At 51.1% G+C, this 14,404-nt stretch overlaps 1 protein-coding gene across 1 annotated transcript in view; it reads left to right on the plus strand.

Annotated features, from left to right (window-relative positions):
- Positions 1-13,235, plus strand: part of SUGP1 (SURP and G-patch domain containing 1) — a 32,654-nt gene extending 19,419 nt beyond the window's left edge. Inside the window, exons 9-14 of the mRNA XM_015095743.3 lie at positions 9,579-9,685; positions 10,491-10,668; positions 11,303-11,409; positions 12,167-12,312; positions 12,619-12,748; positions 13,037-13,235. Of these exons, the coding sequence (XP_014951229.2) occupies positions 9,579-9,685; positions 10,491-10,668; positions 11,303-11,409; positions 12,167-12,312; positions 12,619-12,748; positions 13,037-13,063 (695 nt within the window). The 3' untranslated portion in view covers positions 13,064-13,235. The remainder of the gene's footprint in view (positions 1-9,578; positions 9,686-10,490; positions 10,669-11,302; positions 11,410-12,166; positions 12,313-12,618; positions 12,749-13,036) is intronic.
- The last annotated feature ends 1,169 nt before the right edge of the window (positions 13,236-14,404 follow it).

Below are 14,404 nucleotides of genomic sequence, written 5' to 3' on the forward strand. Positions count from 1 at the left end.
GACTGGTTGGATCTCCTTGCAGTCCAAGGGACTCCCAGAGTCTTCTTCAACACTGCAGTTCAGAAGGATCGATTCTTCTGCACTCAGCTTTCTTTATAGTCCAACTCTCACATCCATACATGACCACAGGAAAAACCATAGCCTTGACTAGACGGACCTTTGTTGACAAAGTCATGTCTCTGCTTTTTAATATGCTGTCTAGGTTGGCCATGACTTTCCTTCCAAGGTGTAAATGTCTTTTTATTTCATGGCTGCAGTCACCACCTGCAGTGATTTTGGAGCCCCCCAAAAATAAAGTCGATACTGTTTCCCCATCTACTTCCCATGAAGTAGTGGGACCAGATGCCATGATCTTCGTGTTCTGAATGTTGAGCTTTAAGCCAACTTTTCACTCTCCTCTTCCACTTTCATCAAGAGGCTTTTAGTTCCTCTTCACTTTCTGCCATAAGGGTGGTGTCATCTGCATATCTGAGGTTATTGATATTTCTCCCAGCTTGTCCAGCTTGTGTTTCTTCCAGCCCAGCGTTTCTCATCAGGTACTCTGCATAGAAGTTAAATAAGCAGGGTGACAGTATACAGCCTTGACATACTCCTTTTCCTATTTGGAACCAGTCTGTTGTTCCATGTCCAGTTCTAACTGTTGCTTCCTGACCTGCATACAAGTTTCTCAAGAGGCAGGTCAGGTGGTCTGGTATTCCCATCTCTTTCAGAATTTTCCACAGTTTATTGTGATCCACACAGTCAAAGGCTTTGGCATAGTCAATAAAACAGAAATAGATGTTTTTCTGGAACGCTCTTGCTTTTTCAATGATCCAGCAGATGTTAGCAATTTGATCTCTGGTTCCTCTGCCTTTTCTAAAACCAGCTTGAACATCTGGAAGTTCACAGTTCACCTAATACTGAAGCCTGGCTTGGAGAATTTTAAGCATCACTTTACTAGCATGTGAGATGAGTGCAATTATGCGGTAGTTTGAGCGTTCTTTGGCATTGCCTTTCTTGGTGATTTTGATTACTTATGCATATATCTAGGAGTGGAATCACTAGGTCTTACGGTAATTCTGTAACTTACTGCGGAATTGCCAAACTGTTTTCTACAGCAGCTGCACCGTTCTACATTCCCATCAGCCATGCACAAGGGTTTGAATTTCTTCACATTCTCGCCTTATCATTACAGCTATCCTAGTAAGAGTAAAGTGAAGTCACAGTGTAATTTTGATTTGCGTTTCCTGAATGACTAATGGTGCTGAGCACCTTTTCTTGTATTATTGGTTATTTGTACAGCTTAGTTGGAGAAATGTCTATTTTAGTCCTTTGCCCATTTTTAAATAATTGTTTGTTTATTGTTGACCGCGCTGGGTCTTCGTGGCTGTGCAGGGACTTCTCTAGTTGGTAGCAAGGAGGGGCAACTCTTTCCGTGCCGCGCAGGCTTCTCGTGGTGCTGGCGTCTCTGGCTGCGGAGCACAGGCTCCAGGGCGCCTGGGCTACAGCAGTCACAGCACGTGGGCTGCTGCAGTTGCGGGGCACCGGCTTAGCTGCTCTGAGGCACGTGGGATCTTCCCAGAGCAGGGATCGAACCCGTGTTCCCTGCATCAGCAGGCCGATTATTAACCACTGGGCCCCGGGAAGTCTGGCCCATTTTTTAGTTATTTGCCCTTTTGTTATTGAGTTGTAGGAGTTCTTTTTATGTTTTAGATATTTACCGCTATTGAGATACATGATTTGCAAATACTTTTTTCTAGTTTTATGGGCTGTATTTAAAAATAATTTTTTATTATTAATGTTCTCTTAATGTCCTTTGATACAGAAAAGTTTTAAGTTTTAATGTCCAATTTATTTTTTCTTTTGTTGCCCATGTCTGAAAGTCTTGAAAATATGCCTCAGTTTTCTTCGAAGGGTTTTTATACCATCCCGGTAGCTCAGCTGGTAAAGAATCCTCCTACAATGCAGGAGACCCCAGTTCGATTCCTGGGTCAGGAAGAGTTTTATAGTTTTAGCTCATAAAATTGAGTTAATTTTTACACATGATATAAAGTAAGGGTCCCGCTTCATTTCTTTGCACGTGGAGATCCAGTTTTCCCAGTACCATTTGTCAAAGAGACTGTGATTCTTTCTCCATTGAGTGGTCTCTTCACGCCTTGTCAAAAGTTCCACAGATGTAAGAGTTTATTCGGGGGCTCTCTGTTCTGTGACAATGGCTGTGTGTCTCGCCTTATGCCAGTAGCACACTGTTTTAATTATCGTAGCTCTGTGGTAAAATTTTAAATCGGGAGTATCTGCTTTTCAACTTTGTTCTTTTTTAGGCTTTGGCTATTCTAGGTCCTTTGACTTTTTGTATGAATTTTCAGATGAGCTATTCCATTTCTGCAAAAAGCATTGTTGGGATTTTGATAGGGTCTGTATTAAATCTGTAGATTGCTTTGGGTGGTATTGACATGTTAACATTTGAGTCTAACAGTCTGAGAAGTGAGATTGGAATCCAGTCTGAGAACTGAGATTCCAGTCTGAGATTCTGGTTGGCTGGCATCACTGACTCGATGGACGTGAGTCTGAGCAAGCTCCGGGAGTTGGTGACGGACAGGGAAGCCTGGCGTGCTGCAGTCCCTGGGGTTGCAAAGAGTTGGACACAACTGAGCGACTGAACTGAACTGAGTCTGAGAACACAGGATAGCTTTCCCGTTCACATTTATTTATTTGTTTAGGCTCTGCTGGGTCTCTGTCTGCTGTGCAGGCGTTTCTCTAGTTGCAGCAAGTGGGAGTGCTGCCCTGGGTGCGGTTGCTCCAGCTTCTCTCTGCGGTGGCTTCTCTTACTGCAGAGCGTGGGTCGAGGCGCACAGGTTTCAGTAGCTGCGGTTCAAGGGCTCTAGGGCACAGGCTGAGGAGTTGTAGCTCACAGGCGTAGTTGCTCCTCAGCCTGTGGAATCTTCCCAGACCAGAGACTGAGCCTGTGTCTCCTGCATTGGCAGGCAGATTCCTCACTACCAAGCCATCAGGGAACCCTTTTTATGTATCTTTTTAAGTTTGCTGAATTCGTGTATTACCATAACAGTCTTTAGGGTTTTCTAGATATATATAGATCATGTCATGTGCAAATAAGGATAGTTTTATGTCTTCCTTTCCAACTTGGATGCTTCCTGCTGCTTTTTCGTGCCTAAGTGCCCTAGCTAGGATTCGCAGTACTGTGTTGAACAGAAGTGGTGAAAGCAGGCATTCCTGCCTGTTCCTAATTCTTAGGGGGAAAGCTGTTGGTCTTTCACCATCGAGTATTATGATTGTGTTTTTTTAAATAGCTGGCCCTTGTCATGTTGAAGAAGTTCCCTTGTCTTTACTGAGCGTTTTTATCATGAGAGAGTGTTTGATTTTGTCAAATGCTTTTTCTACATCCGTTGAAATGATCATGTGGATTTTTTTCTGTTTCTATTAAAGTGGCGTTTTACATTGATTGGTTTTTGTGTGTTGAACCGCTCTTGCATTCCTGGAATAAATCCCAGTCTGTTGTAGAAAATAATTAGTTTAACATGCTGATGGCCTTGGTTTTGCTAGTATTTGGTGCAGATTTCTGCATCTTGACTCATAAAGATTATTGGTCTGTCGTTTTCTTATATTGTCTTTGTCTGCCTTTCATATCAGAGTAACACTGACCTCGTAGAATGAAGTAGAAAGTGTTATCTACTTTTGGAAGAATTTGAGTACAATTGCTGTTAAATCCTCTTCTAAATCTCGGGTAGAATTTACCAGTGGCACCATCTGATTCTGGGCTTTTTTGGGGGGTGGGAGAGGAGATGGCTGGGTATTGATTGATTCCCGTTAGTTGCTATAACTCTGTTCAGGTTTCCTGTTACTTTTTGAGTTAGTCTTGGTAGTTTGTGCTGTTTAGCATTCTTCTATCATTCTTTTGTTTTTGTGAAGTCGTCAGTAATACAGTGCTGGGCTTAGTCGCTCAGTGGTGTCTGACTTTGGGACCCCATGGATTTCAGCCCATCATGGGGATTCTCCAGGGAAGAATCCTGGAGTGGGTTGCCATGCCACTCTCCAGGGATCAATCCGTTCAGGTCAGGTCAGTCACTCAGTCGTGTCCGACTCTTTGCAACCCCATGAATCGAAGCACACCAGGCCTCCCTGTCCATCACCAACTTCTAGAGTTTACTCAAACTCATGTCCATCGATTCGGTGATGCCATCCAGCCATCTCATCCTCTGTCATCCCCTTCTCCTCCCGCCTTCAATCTTTCCCCAGCATCAGGGGCTTTTCCAATGAGTCAACTCTTCGCATAGGTGGCCAAAGTATAGGAGTTTCAGCTTCATCATCAGTCCTTCCAATGAATATTCAGGACTGATTTCCTTTAGGATGGACTGGCTGGATCTCCTTGTAGTCCAAGGGACTCTCAAGAGTCTTCTCCAACACCACAGTTCAAAAGCATCGATTCTGTGCTCAGCTTTCTTCACCATCCAACTCTCACATCCATACATGACCACTGGAAAAACCACAGCCTTGACTAGACAGACCTTTGTTGGCAAAGTAATGTCTCTGCTTTTGAATATGCTGCTAGGTTGGTCATAACTTTCCTTGCAAGGAGTAAGCATCTTTTTATTTCATGGCTGCAGTCACCATCTGCAGTGATTTTGGAGCCCAAAAAAATAAAGTCTGACATAGTTTCCATTGTTTCCCCATCTATTTCCCATGAAGTGATGGGACCGGATGCCATGATCCTCGTTTTCTGAATGTTGAGCTTTAAGCCAACTTTTTCACTCTCCTCTTTCACTTTCATCAAGAGGCTCTTTAGCTCCTCTTCACTTTCTGTCATAAGGGTGGTGTCATCTGCATATCTGAGGTTATTGATATTTCTCCCGGCAATCTTGATTCCAGCTTGTGTTTCTTCCAGTCCAGTGTTTCTCATGATGTACTCTGCATAGAAGCTAAATAAGCAGGGTGACAATATACAGCCTTGACGTACTCCTTTTCCTATTTGGAACCAGTGTGTTGTTCCATGTCCAGTTCTAACCGTTGCTTCCTGACCTGCATATAGGTTTCTCAAGAGGCAGGTCAGGTGGTCTGGTATTCCCATCTCTTTCAGAATTTTCCACAGTTTATTGTGATCCACACAGTCAAAGGCTCTGGCACAGTCAATAAAGCAGAAATAGGTATTTTTCTGGAACTCTCTTGCTTCAGTAGTTCCCCATTATCTGTGTTTTTGCTTTCTGTGTGGTTTCAATTACCCACCATCAACTGTGTTCCAAAAATATTAAGTGAAAAATTCCAGAAATAAAAAATCAATACATTTCAAATTGTGAGCCCATTCTGAGAATTGTGATGAAATCTTGTGCTCTCTGGTCCACCCTACCTGGGACATGAATCATCCCTGTGTCTGACGTATTCCACCCATTGTTATTGTCCGTTTAGTCACTAAGTCATGTCTGACTCTTTGCGACCCTATGGACTGCAGCAACCAGGCTTCCCTGTCCCTCACTATCTCCTGGAGCTTACTCAAATTCATGTTCATTGAGTCGGTGATGCTATCTAACCATCTCATCCTTTGCCGCCCCCTTCTCCTTTTTACCATCAATCTTTCCCAGTATCAGTGTCTTTTCCAGTGAGTCAGCTTTTCGCATCAGGTGGCCAAAGTATTGGAGCTCCAGGTTCAGCATCAGTCCTTCCAGTGAATACTCAGGGTTGATTTCCTTTAGGACTGACTGCTTTGATCTCCTTGCAGTCCAGGGGACTCTCAAGAGTCTTCTCCAGCACCACAGTTCAGAGGCACCAGTTCCTCAGTGCTCACCCATTTGTCACTTGGTTACTCGGTTATCAGACTGGCTGTCATGGTGTTGCAGTGCTTATGTTCAAATAGCCCTTACTTTACTGTTTTCCTTGATAATGACCTCAAAGCACAAGAGTAGTGATGCTGGCAATTCAGACATGCCAAAGAGGAGCTGTAAAGTATTTCCTTTAAGTAAAGAGTTACTTAAAGTTCTTGGCTTAATAATCTTCAGTTACCAAAATAATAATAATAATAATAATAATCTTCAGTTACCAAGATCTAGAGTAAAAGAAAAAAAAGCATCTATTTATGGAATTGTGAAGAAGGAAAAAGAAATCTGTGCTGGTTTCGCCATCGTATCTCAAACTGCAAAAGTTCCAGCCACGGTGTGTGCTAAACATGTGCTGTGTTAGGGTGGAAACCGCATTACATCGGTGATGAAATATTTTGGGAGAGAAACCACATTCACATAATTTTTACTATCAGGTGAAGTCGATCAGTCGTGTCCGACTCTTCGACCCCGTGGACTGTAGCCTACCAGGCTCTTCCATCCATGGGATTTTCCAGGCAAGAGTACTGGAGTGGGTTGCCATTTCCTCCAGAGGATCTTCCCGACCCAGGGATCAAACCCATGTCTCCCGCATTGTAGGCAGACGCTTTACTGTCTGAGCCACCAGGAAATTGTTATAACTGTTCTATTTTATTAGTAGCTATTATTAATATTACTGTGTCTAATCTGTAAACTAAACTTCATCATGGGTTGGTATGTATGCAGTCGGGGGGTGTGTGTGTGTCTGTATATATACAGGGTTCAGTACTATCTGCAGTTTGAGGCATCCTGTGGGGGGATCTTGGAATTTATCCCCTACTGATGAAGTTGACTGCTGTATCTCCCTGTTGTTTTAGTAGTTGAGTCTTCTCTCTTTTTTCCTTAGGCAGTCTATGTAAAGATTTGTCCATTTCCTTCGTCTTTTCAAGAAACAAACTTTTGGTTTCATTGATTTTTCTCTCTGATACTTTTCTATTTCCTATTTCTTTTATCTCCATTCTGATCTTTGTCTCCTTCATTCTGCTAGCTCAGGAACTAGTTTGTTCTTCTTTTTCGGGTTCCTTATGATGTACAGCTAGGTGCTGATTGGAGGTCTGCCTTCTTTTTTAATACGCGCGTCTACAACTATAAATTTTCCTCTTGGCCCTGCGTTTGCTGCCCCCCCCATAAATTTTGGTGTGTTGTGCTTTTATGTTTATTTGTCTCTTAAGCATTTTCTGATCTCTTGTGATTTCTTCGTTGACCCATTGGTTTTTAAGATTGTGTTTAGTTTCCACATTTGTGAGTTTTCCAGTTTGCCTTCTGTCACTGATTTCTCATTTCATTCCATTTTGATCAGAAAAGATGACTTTTATTCAGATTGTTGTGTGACCCAGCATGCGGCCTATCCTGGAGAATGCTCCGTGTGTTCCAGAATACCGTGTGCTCTGCTGCTGTTGGCTGGCGTGCTCTGTAGATAGTCTAGTCAGCCTTGGCTGGCTTACAGTGGTGTTCAGTCCTGTGTATTCTTACTGGTCTTCTGTGTAGACGCTCTGTTCATTATGTAAAGTAGGACATTGCAGTCATCAGCAGTTTCTACAGAACTGTTTATTTCTCCCTTCAGTTTGGTCAGGTTTTGCTTCGTTTCTCCTGGAGCTCTGTTAGGTCTCTGTGTGTTAGTCGCTCCGTTGTGTCTGATGATCTGCGACCCCATGGACTGTAGCCCGCAAAACTCCTCTGTCCATGGAATTCTGCAGGCAAGAATACTGGAGTGGGTTGCCATGCCCTTCTCCAGGGAATCTTCCCAACCCAGGGATTGAACCCAGGTCTTCTGCATCGCAGACAGATTCTGTAGCATCTGAGCCAGCAGGGAAGCCCCAAGATCGGTGTATATGTATATTTAATTGTTAGATTTTCTTTCTGTAGCGAATCTCTTGTTGATATGCAGCGTCCTTCTTTGTCTCTCGTAATCTTTTGTGACCTCGTCTATTTTGTCTGATACTAGTGTGGCCAGAGCAGTGCTCTCTTGCTTACTATTTGCATCTTTTTCCTTCCTTTCACTCTCAACCTGTTTTGTCTATATCTAAAGTAAATCTCTTATAGACAACATATGGATGGTCCTGATTTTTCCTAAGCCCTAAAGTACTTGGATTTAGCCTTGTCATAGAAGGCTCAGGAAATGTACAATGATAAGCGCAGTAATCGCCACAGTCAGTTTTGTGCAGCTATCTCCAGCGTCCCCCTCCTTGACAGCAGTTTCAGCGACAGCCAACGTGTGGCCTCATTGCTTGTTTTCTACCACAGACCCTTAAGGGTGGGCGTCTGTTGTCACGGCATCATGTAGGAGATACTGATGACCAGTAAGCTCCTGCTCTCTGTCTGACTCCACCACGCAGCCTGTACTATGGGCAGAGCCCTCTCAACCTCCCTCAGCCCTGACTTGACTGGCGCTGGACACACAAGCATAGAAAAGCCGTGTGACCTGACGCCAACACCTGCATTTGCCGTCCAAGGATGGGCTGAAACGGAAGGCATCTCACCAGGTCACAGGCTGGCTTGTTGGCCCTGCCCACTCTGAGAGTGACCTCCTGCTCAGTGCTCCCTTGGCTAAAGAGAAAGGCTACTACCTGAAGAGTTTAGCACCCACTGGGGCTCTAGATCTCATCTCTGCCCAGGGTTGATGGTGCTAGGGTCGAATTGCTGCCCAGGTTCCAAACGTGGTGCCCAGTATACAGGAGGGTGCTCAGATGTGAGGGCCGCTCTCATGCATGCATGTCGCAGCCCTGAGGTCCAGCCCCAGCTGCAGAAGAAGTGTCCTTCACAATCTAGGGGACACGTACCGGCTCCAGAGTCTTGGGTTCAGGTTCAAGCCCCAGTGGCCCACATTGTTCCTAGGGAATTGTGGGCAGCCCCCACCCGCCTGCTCACTGTTGAAGTGGCCGGGGAAGGAGAGGGACTTCGGACCTGATCCAGGTGAACAGCAGACTGCTCAGACCTTGGCTCCTTTGTTTCTCTCCACGGCGTTCCCCAGTATCCTCCAGAGCCCCCACAGACTGAGGAATTAGGGGACAGTCTTAGGGGCCAAAAGCACTTGCGAGTGGTTCTTGGAGGCAAAGCCCCAGCCCCATTGATCTGGGAAGACCTGGCTCTTCAGCCTCCAGAGAGGCCTCTGCACCTCTTCTGCCTGAGTTGCTCCCCAGCAGCCACCCCCTGCAGGGAGGTTGTTTCCAGCACTCAGATGGAGCCTTCACAGCATCTTCATGTGAATTACTGTTGTGGGTTCCAGCCAAGCTCCAAAGCTGACACCAGATTAAATGTTAGTTGCTTTAAAGACAGTTGGCTGCATCTCAGGCAGGCACTAACAGTGTTCTTATGCCGGCTGCACACCTGTGTGTCTGCACCGGGTGTCTCTTCACTGTAGGGCTTGCTCCCAGGAGCCCGAGTGCACCCACAGTCAGCTGCCACGTCTCTGGCTGTGCAGATTCCCCTCCTTGTCACCTGTTAGCTCTGTCACCTTGAGTGGGGCCCAGGCCTCTGGAGCTTCGGTGTCAGCATCTGCAGTGGGGGTCATAGAGGCTGCCTGGAGCAGTCAGGGGAATGGAACTGCATGCACGTGACGCAGCAGAGCAAAGCCCCACGCGGTCATCGGGTGACGCGCATGCTGACTGCTCCCGCTTCAGGGTCCTGCCGCACGTGGCGGGAGCCTCAGGTGTCGTCAGCTCGTGGACTCTGCCTTGGACACAGGTGCGTGGCTGGGCCCCCGTGTGCAGTGCTGACCAGCCTGTGTCTTGTTTCTAGTTCAGGACCTCAAGGGTCTTGGCTACGAGAAGGGGAAGCCCGTGGGTCTGGTGGGTGTCACGGAGCTCTCAGATGCCCAGAAGAAGCAGCTGAAGGAGCAACAGGAGGTAAGGCCCGGGGGGCAGGGCAGGCAGGCCCCGCAGGGCTGGTGGAGTGTTGCCTCCCACTCTGCCCGGTGGTGCAGTGCTCACAGTGTGTTCTTTCTGAGCCCCTGTGGTGCCAGGTGGACGCCACACTCAGGGGGGAGGCTCTTGGTTAGGTAGGTCCCCTGTCAGTGGTGTGCCATCCCCCCAAGGGTCCTCCCCAGCCCACAGCTGTGTCCAGAGCCCAGCCTTCTCATGCTGCCTGAACAGCCTCTGCCCCAGATGCTTCATGGCTGCTCCCCACTGCACCTGGGCTGGTCCCGACTGGATGGTCTCCACTTAAGTTTTCCTTACAGTTCCCTCTGGCACTCAATACAGAATAAGCCTGGCTGGTACAGGTGCCCTGAATGGTGTGGCAGCTGCCCAGGTGGTGCTGGGCATTGTTGGGGGGACGGCTGGCTCACCGGGTGTCCTGTGGCCAGGACACAGACCACAGCTTGCCCAGGCCGCCACCTCCAGGCTGGCAGCCGCATCACCTCGCTCTTGATCCCCCCAGGGCTCAGAAGCCCACGTCACCTCGTTTGGGCCATAGTGATGGTGCCCAGGATATTGCCGATTCTAGGCCAGCCTCTGGGAGAAACTAGAGAGAGGTCCTCCCTGCTCAAAACAGAGGTTCAGGAAACCCAGGACACGTCCCGGCATCAGATTCAGTGCCTTCCTGAAGCCACGCTGCTGTGCCTGCCCCAGGGACGGGGAGGGAGCGCCCGTCGTGCGCAGAAGCGGCGGGGCCGGGGGCGGGGCCTCACTCACTGGTGTGTGCTGCCCGCAGATGCAGCAGATGTACGACATGATCATGCAGCACAAGCGCGCGATGCAGGACATGCAGCTGCTGTGGGAGAAGGCGCTGCAGCAGCACCAGCACGGCTACGACAGTGACGAGGAGGTGGACAGCGAGCTGGGCACCTGGGAGCACCAGCTGCGGCGCATGGAGATGGACAAGACTCGAGGTGGGCCGGGGGCCGGGGGGGGGGGGGGGGGGGGGGGGGCGGGGCGCGGGGCGCAGGCCTGCCTTCAGGACGCTGCGGGCGCCGGGGGCCCACTCAGCTGCCCAGGGGCACGTGGAGGTGGCACGCTGCTGCGGGCGCCGGGGGCCCACTCAGCTGCCCAGCGGGCACGTGGAGGCGGCTCGCTGCTGAGGGCGCCGGGGGCCCACTCAGCTGCCCAGGGGCATGTGGAGATGGCACGCTGCTGCGGGCTCCGGGGGCCCACTCAGCTGCCCAGCGGGCACATGGAGGCGTCACGCTGCTGCGGGCGCCGGAGGCCCACTCAGCTGCCCAGGGGGCACGTGGAGGCAGCACGCTGGGCCCTCAGGCCGCCTGCCCAGCCTATAAGGCTGGGGACAAGAGAGTTGGCCTCTTGTGCCTGTTTCTTCAGTGATAAGCGCATGGTCCTCTGAGTGTCCCCTGGCGCTTGAACGCAGTACCCAGGAGGGCTGCGTGGGAGAGCAGGGGCTCATGTCAGCGTTTCAGCAGCTGCCTCATTCATTCCCCATGGCCCCAGACTCCACCTGAGACTCACACTTGGACTGTGGGGCCCCCACCCGCTCCTTCCTCCTCTCACCTTTACCCCATCTCTGGGCAGAATGGGCAGAGCAGCTGACAAAGATGGGCCGGGGCAAACACTTCATCGGGGACTTCCTGCCACCGGACGAGCTGGAGAAGTTCATGGAGACCTTCAAGGCCCTGAAGGTAACTGGGAAGAGCCCGGACTGCAGCCTCCTCCTGGGGCAGGCACCGGCGGTGCCCTCGGGCCCCCTGGCTCACAGGGCACATTGAGCCCTCTTCCAGGAGTGGCGTCTGCTTGTGACAGAGGCCATCTGTGTAGGACGTTAGTGAACAGCAGCTCAGTTGCCGCTTTAGGAACGCTTACCAGGGCTTTAGGGAAATGCTGCTTCCAGTGGAGCCAATTCAGTGCAGATTACAGGCAAGGCATTTCTCAGGCAGACACCCCCATGTATTGGGCTCCCCAGAATGAAAACATTCCTCCCGTGCTGCCTTGGTGCTCAAGAGGAGAGAGCTGATGTAGAACATTCCACGTCGGCTTTTGCGGGTTTTCGCAAAACTGCGTTGTAGCACGTCGTCTTGTCGGTGAAGCGGTTGCCTTATTGATCACGGCCTCTCTTTAGCGCTCTGTGTAACACAGCTCCTGGAACATGAGCTTTGTCTTTGCTGATGAACCGTGGATCTTTCTCATGGTGGTCAAGGCCTGTGTGACCTGTCATCTTGCCCTCTTTGACTTGGCCACCAGGGAACACAGCACTGCTTCTGGCCCTGGGGACCCTGACAGGAGGCAGCTTGATCTTTTCTCAAAGAGTCTGACGTGGTGGTGGGGAGGCAGAGGGGCAGGTGGTCCCAGAGGCCATGGGGTGGAGGGGGGTCCTGGGCCAGAGCTGGGATTGGGAGTGGCTACAGCCCCAGTGGATGACGGCCGCCTCCTCCCCTGCAGGAAGGCCGTGAGCCTGACTACTCAGAGTACAAGGAGTTCAAGCTGACGATCGAGAACATCGGCTACCAGATGCTGATGAAGATGGGCTGGAAGGAGGGGGACGGCCTGGGCTCGGAGGGACAGGGCATCAAGAACCCCGTCAACAAGTGAGTGTGGCCTCCAGTGCTGGGGCCAGGGGCAGAGGAAAATCCCCACGCAGAGACATAGGTCAGGGCTACGGACTCTGGTGGTGGGACCGCCTTGGGCTCTCTGTCTTCTCAGAGTGCCAGTTGCGTCCCAGACAGGTGTTGCCCAGCCCGGCGTACCCCCCACAGGGAGCTGCATTGGGGTGCTGCTGCTGAGCCCATCCAGGGCGAGTGAGGCCTCCCTGCCCGCAAGCTCAGGTCCCTCGCCCCCTTTTCCGCTGGCCCCATCCTGCTCCCCTGCTCACCCCGCCCATTGCCCCAATGCAGGGGCACCACCACGGTAGATGGCGCTGGCTTTGGCATTGACCGGCCAGCCGAGCTCTCCAAGGAAGATGACGAATACGAGGCTTTCCGCAAGAGGATGATGCTGGCCTACCGCTTCCGTCCCAACCCCCTGGTGCGTGTGTCCCCGCCCCCATCTTGTTTCTGCTGGGTCACCACAGTTCCTCCCCTGGAGGGGTGGTGGTGCTGGTAAAGAAGTGTGTCTCCTTCCGCAGTCCAGCTAGGCTCACAGCAAAACCACCTCCCGCTTCTCCCCCTGTGTTCAAGTCTGACTCTCCTCCCCAAAGCTGCCCTCCCTCCTGGAGAATGTGAGCTCGCTGCTCCTGCTAGGTTCTGGATGGGGGGAACTGCTGTCTTCTGTTAGCATAATCACCTCCTGTTTTATCTTTCTTGCTTCCCACAGAACAACCCCAGACGGCCTTACTACTGAGTATTCTGGAGAAATGCACAAGTGTACTTTCCAAAAGACTGACCATCCCTGGACTGTGGAATGTTCCAGCCTGCATTTCTGCCCACCCTTCCCGTTGTTGCGAGTGTTGTGCTGTGTATTAAAACCCCAGAGCCTGCCTGCTGTGGCAGCCTGGTCTTGCCATCACCAGAAACCCCTCCTGTTCCTTAGCAGCAGGGCCATGGTGGACGGGAGGGACAGGATGCACCTGTGAAGGCTGCCCAGTGCCCGCAGAATCCTGGAAAATCACCTGGACCTTTGTGTGCTCGTGGGGTCCCCCATCAGCCTAGGTTGGAGTTGAGGAGAGGAATTTTGGAGGGGCGGCCAGCAGCTGAAGGAGATGTGGCTGCACCTAGGCTGAGGGCATAAGGGACCTTCTAGCCTGGCAGTGCGCCACAGGGGAGGCTCAGGAGGGCTCCCCAGGCAGGCCCAGTTCTACCTCAGACCCACAAGGCAGGTGGACCCAGGGCACACCTGTGCCCCTCACCTCTCGACAGGTAGCACTGACGGTCTCCCACCCACGCCGCATACAGCAGAGCTGGCTGGTGATGCTGTAGCCCAAGCCATCCCGGCGGCCCTGCATCCTCGGAGTAGGGTGGGCATACAAGTCCCTGGGGCTCATGCCTCTGGGAGACAGCTTCCCGGACAGATACACTGGACTGGGACATCACACACCTCCTGGAAGAGGGGAGGCTAGTAGGCAGCCCAGACCACGGTGTGTGCTGAGAGCTCACCCCATCTCCAGAGCTGGTGCCTCATGTTTGTGCAGAAATCACCTGGGGATCTTGAGTGAGCAACTTGGGCAAGGTCTCCAAAAATCTGTGAGCCTTGCTCGGAATATCAAGGCCTGGGCCACTGGGGGCCCCTACAACTCACCCCCCTGCCCCATACAGTGGATCCTGCTCAGCCGCTGTGAGCTCAAGGGGTCTGAGGACTCGAGCTGGCATCAGGCTCCTGGGCCAGCCTGCAGTTCTCGCAGCCATTCAGCAAACAGCACTGACTGGCCCGGATGGACAGGGTCTGCCCTGGGCACCCACACTCTGCTGGGGCTGTGGCCATGAACCCCTAACACCATCTGGGGCTGATGAATGCTGTGAAGAGGAGCCGGGACCCGTGGGGGAGGTGGTCCAGCGAATGTCTCAGTGAGGGAGTCTGGGAATCTCAGCAGTAGCTCCCTGGGTGGAGTGGCACGCACTACCCTGCCTCCCCTCCGTGGATGCTGTTCCCGGGGCAAGGCAAGGGGGTGACATGCAGCCTGCGCTGGCAGCCAGAGTCCTGAGCAGAAGGGAGTAGTTCTGGGTGCCAGATTCCAGCCATGGGAAC

This window comes from Ovis aries, chromosome 5 (genome assembly GCF_016772045.2).
Source record: "Ovis aries strain OAR_USU_Benz2616 breed Rambouillet chromosome 5, ARS-UI_Ramb_v3.0, whole genome shotgun sequence".
NCBI classification, from domain to species: Eukaryota; Metazoa; Chordata; class Mammalia; order Artiodactyla; family Bovidae; genus Ovis; species Ovis aries.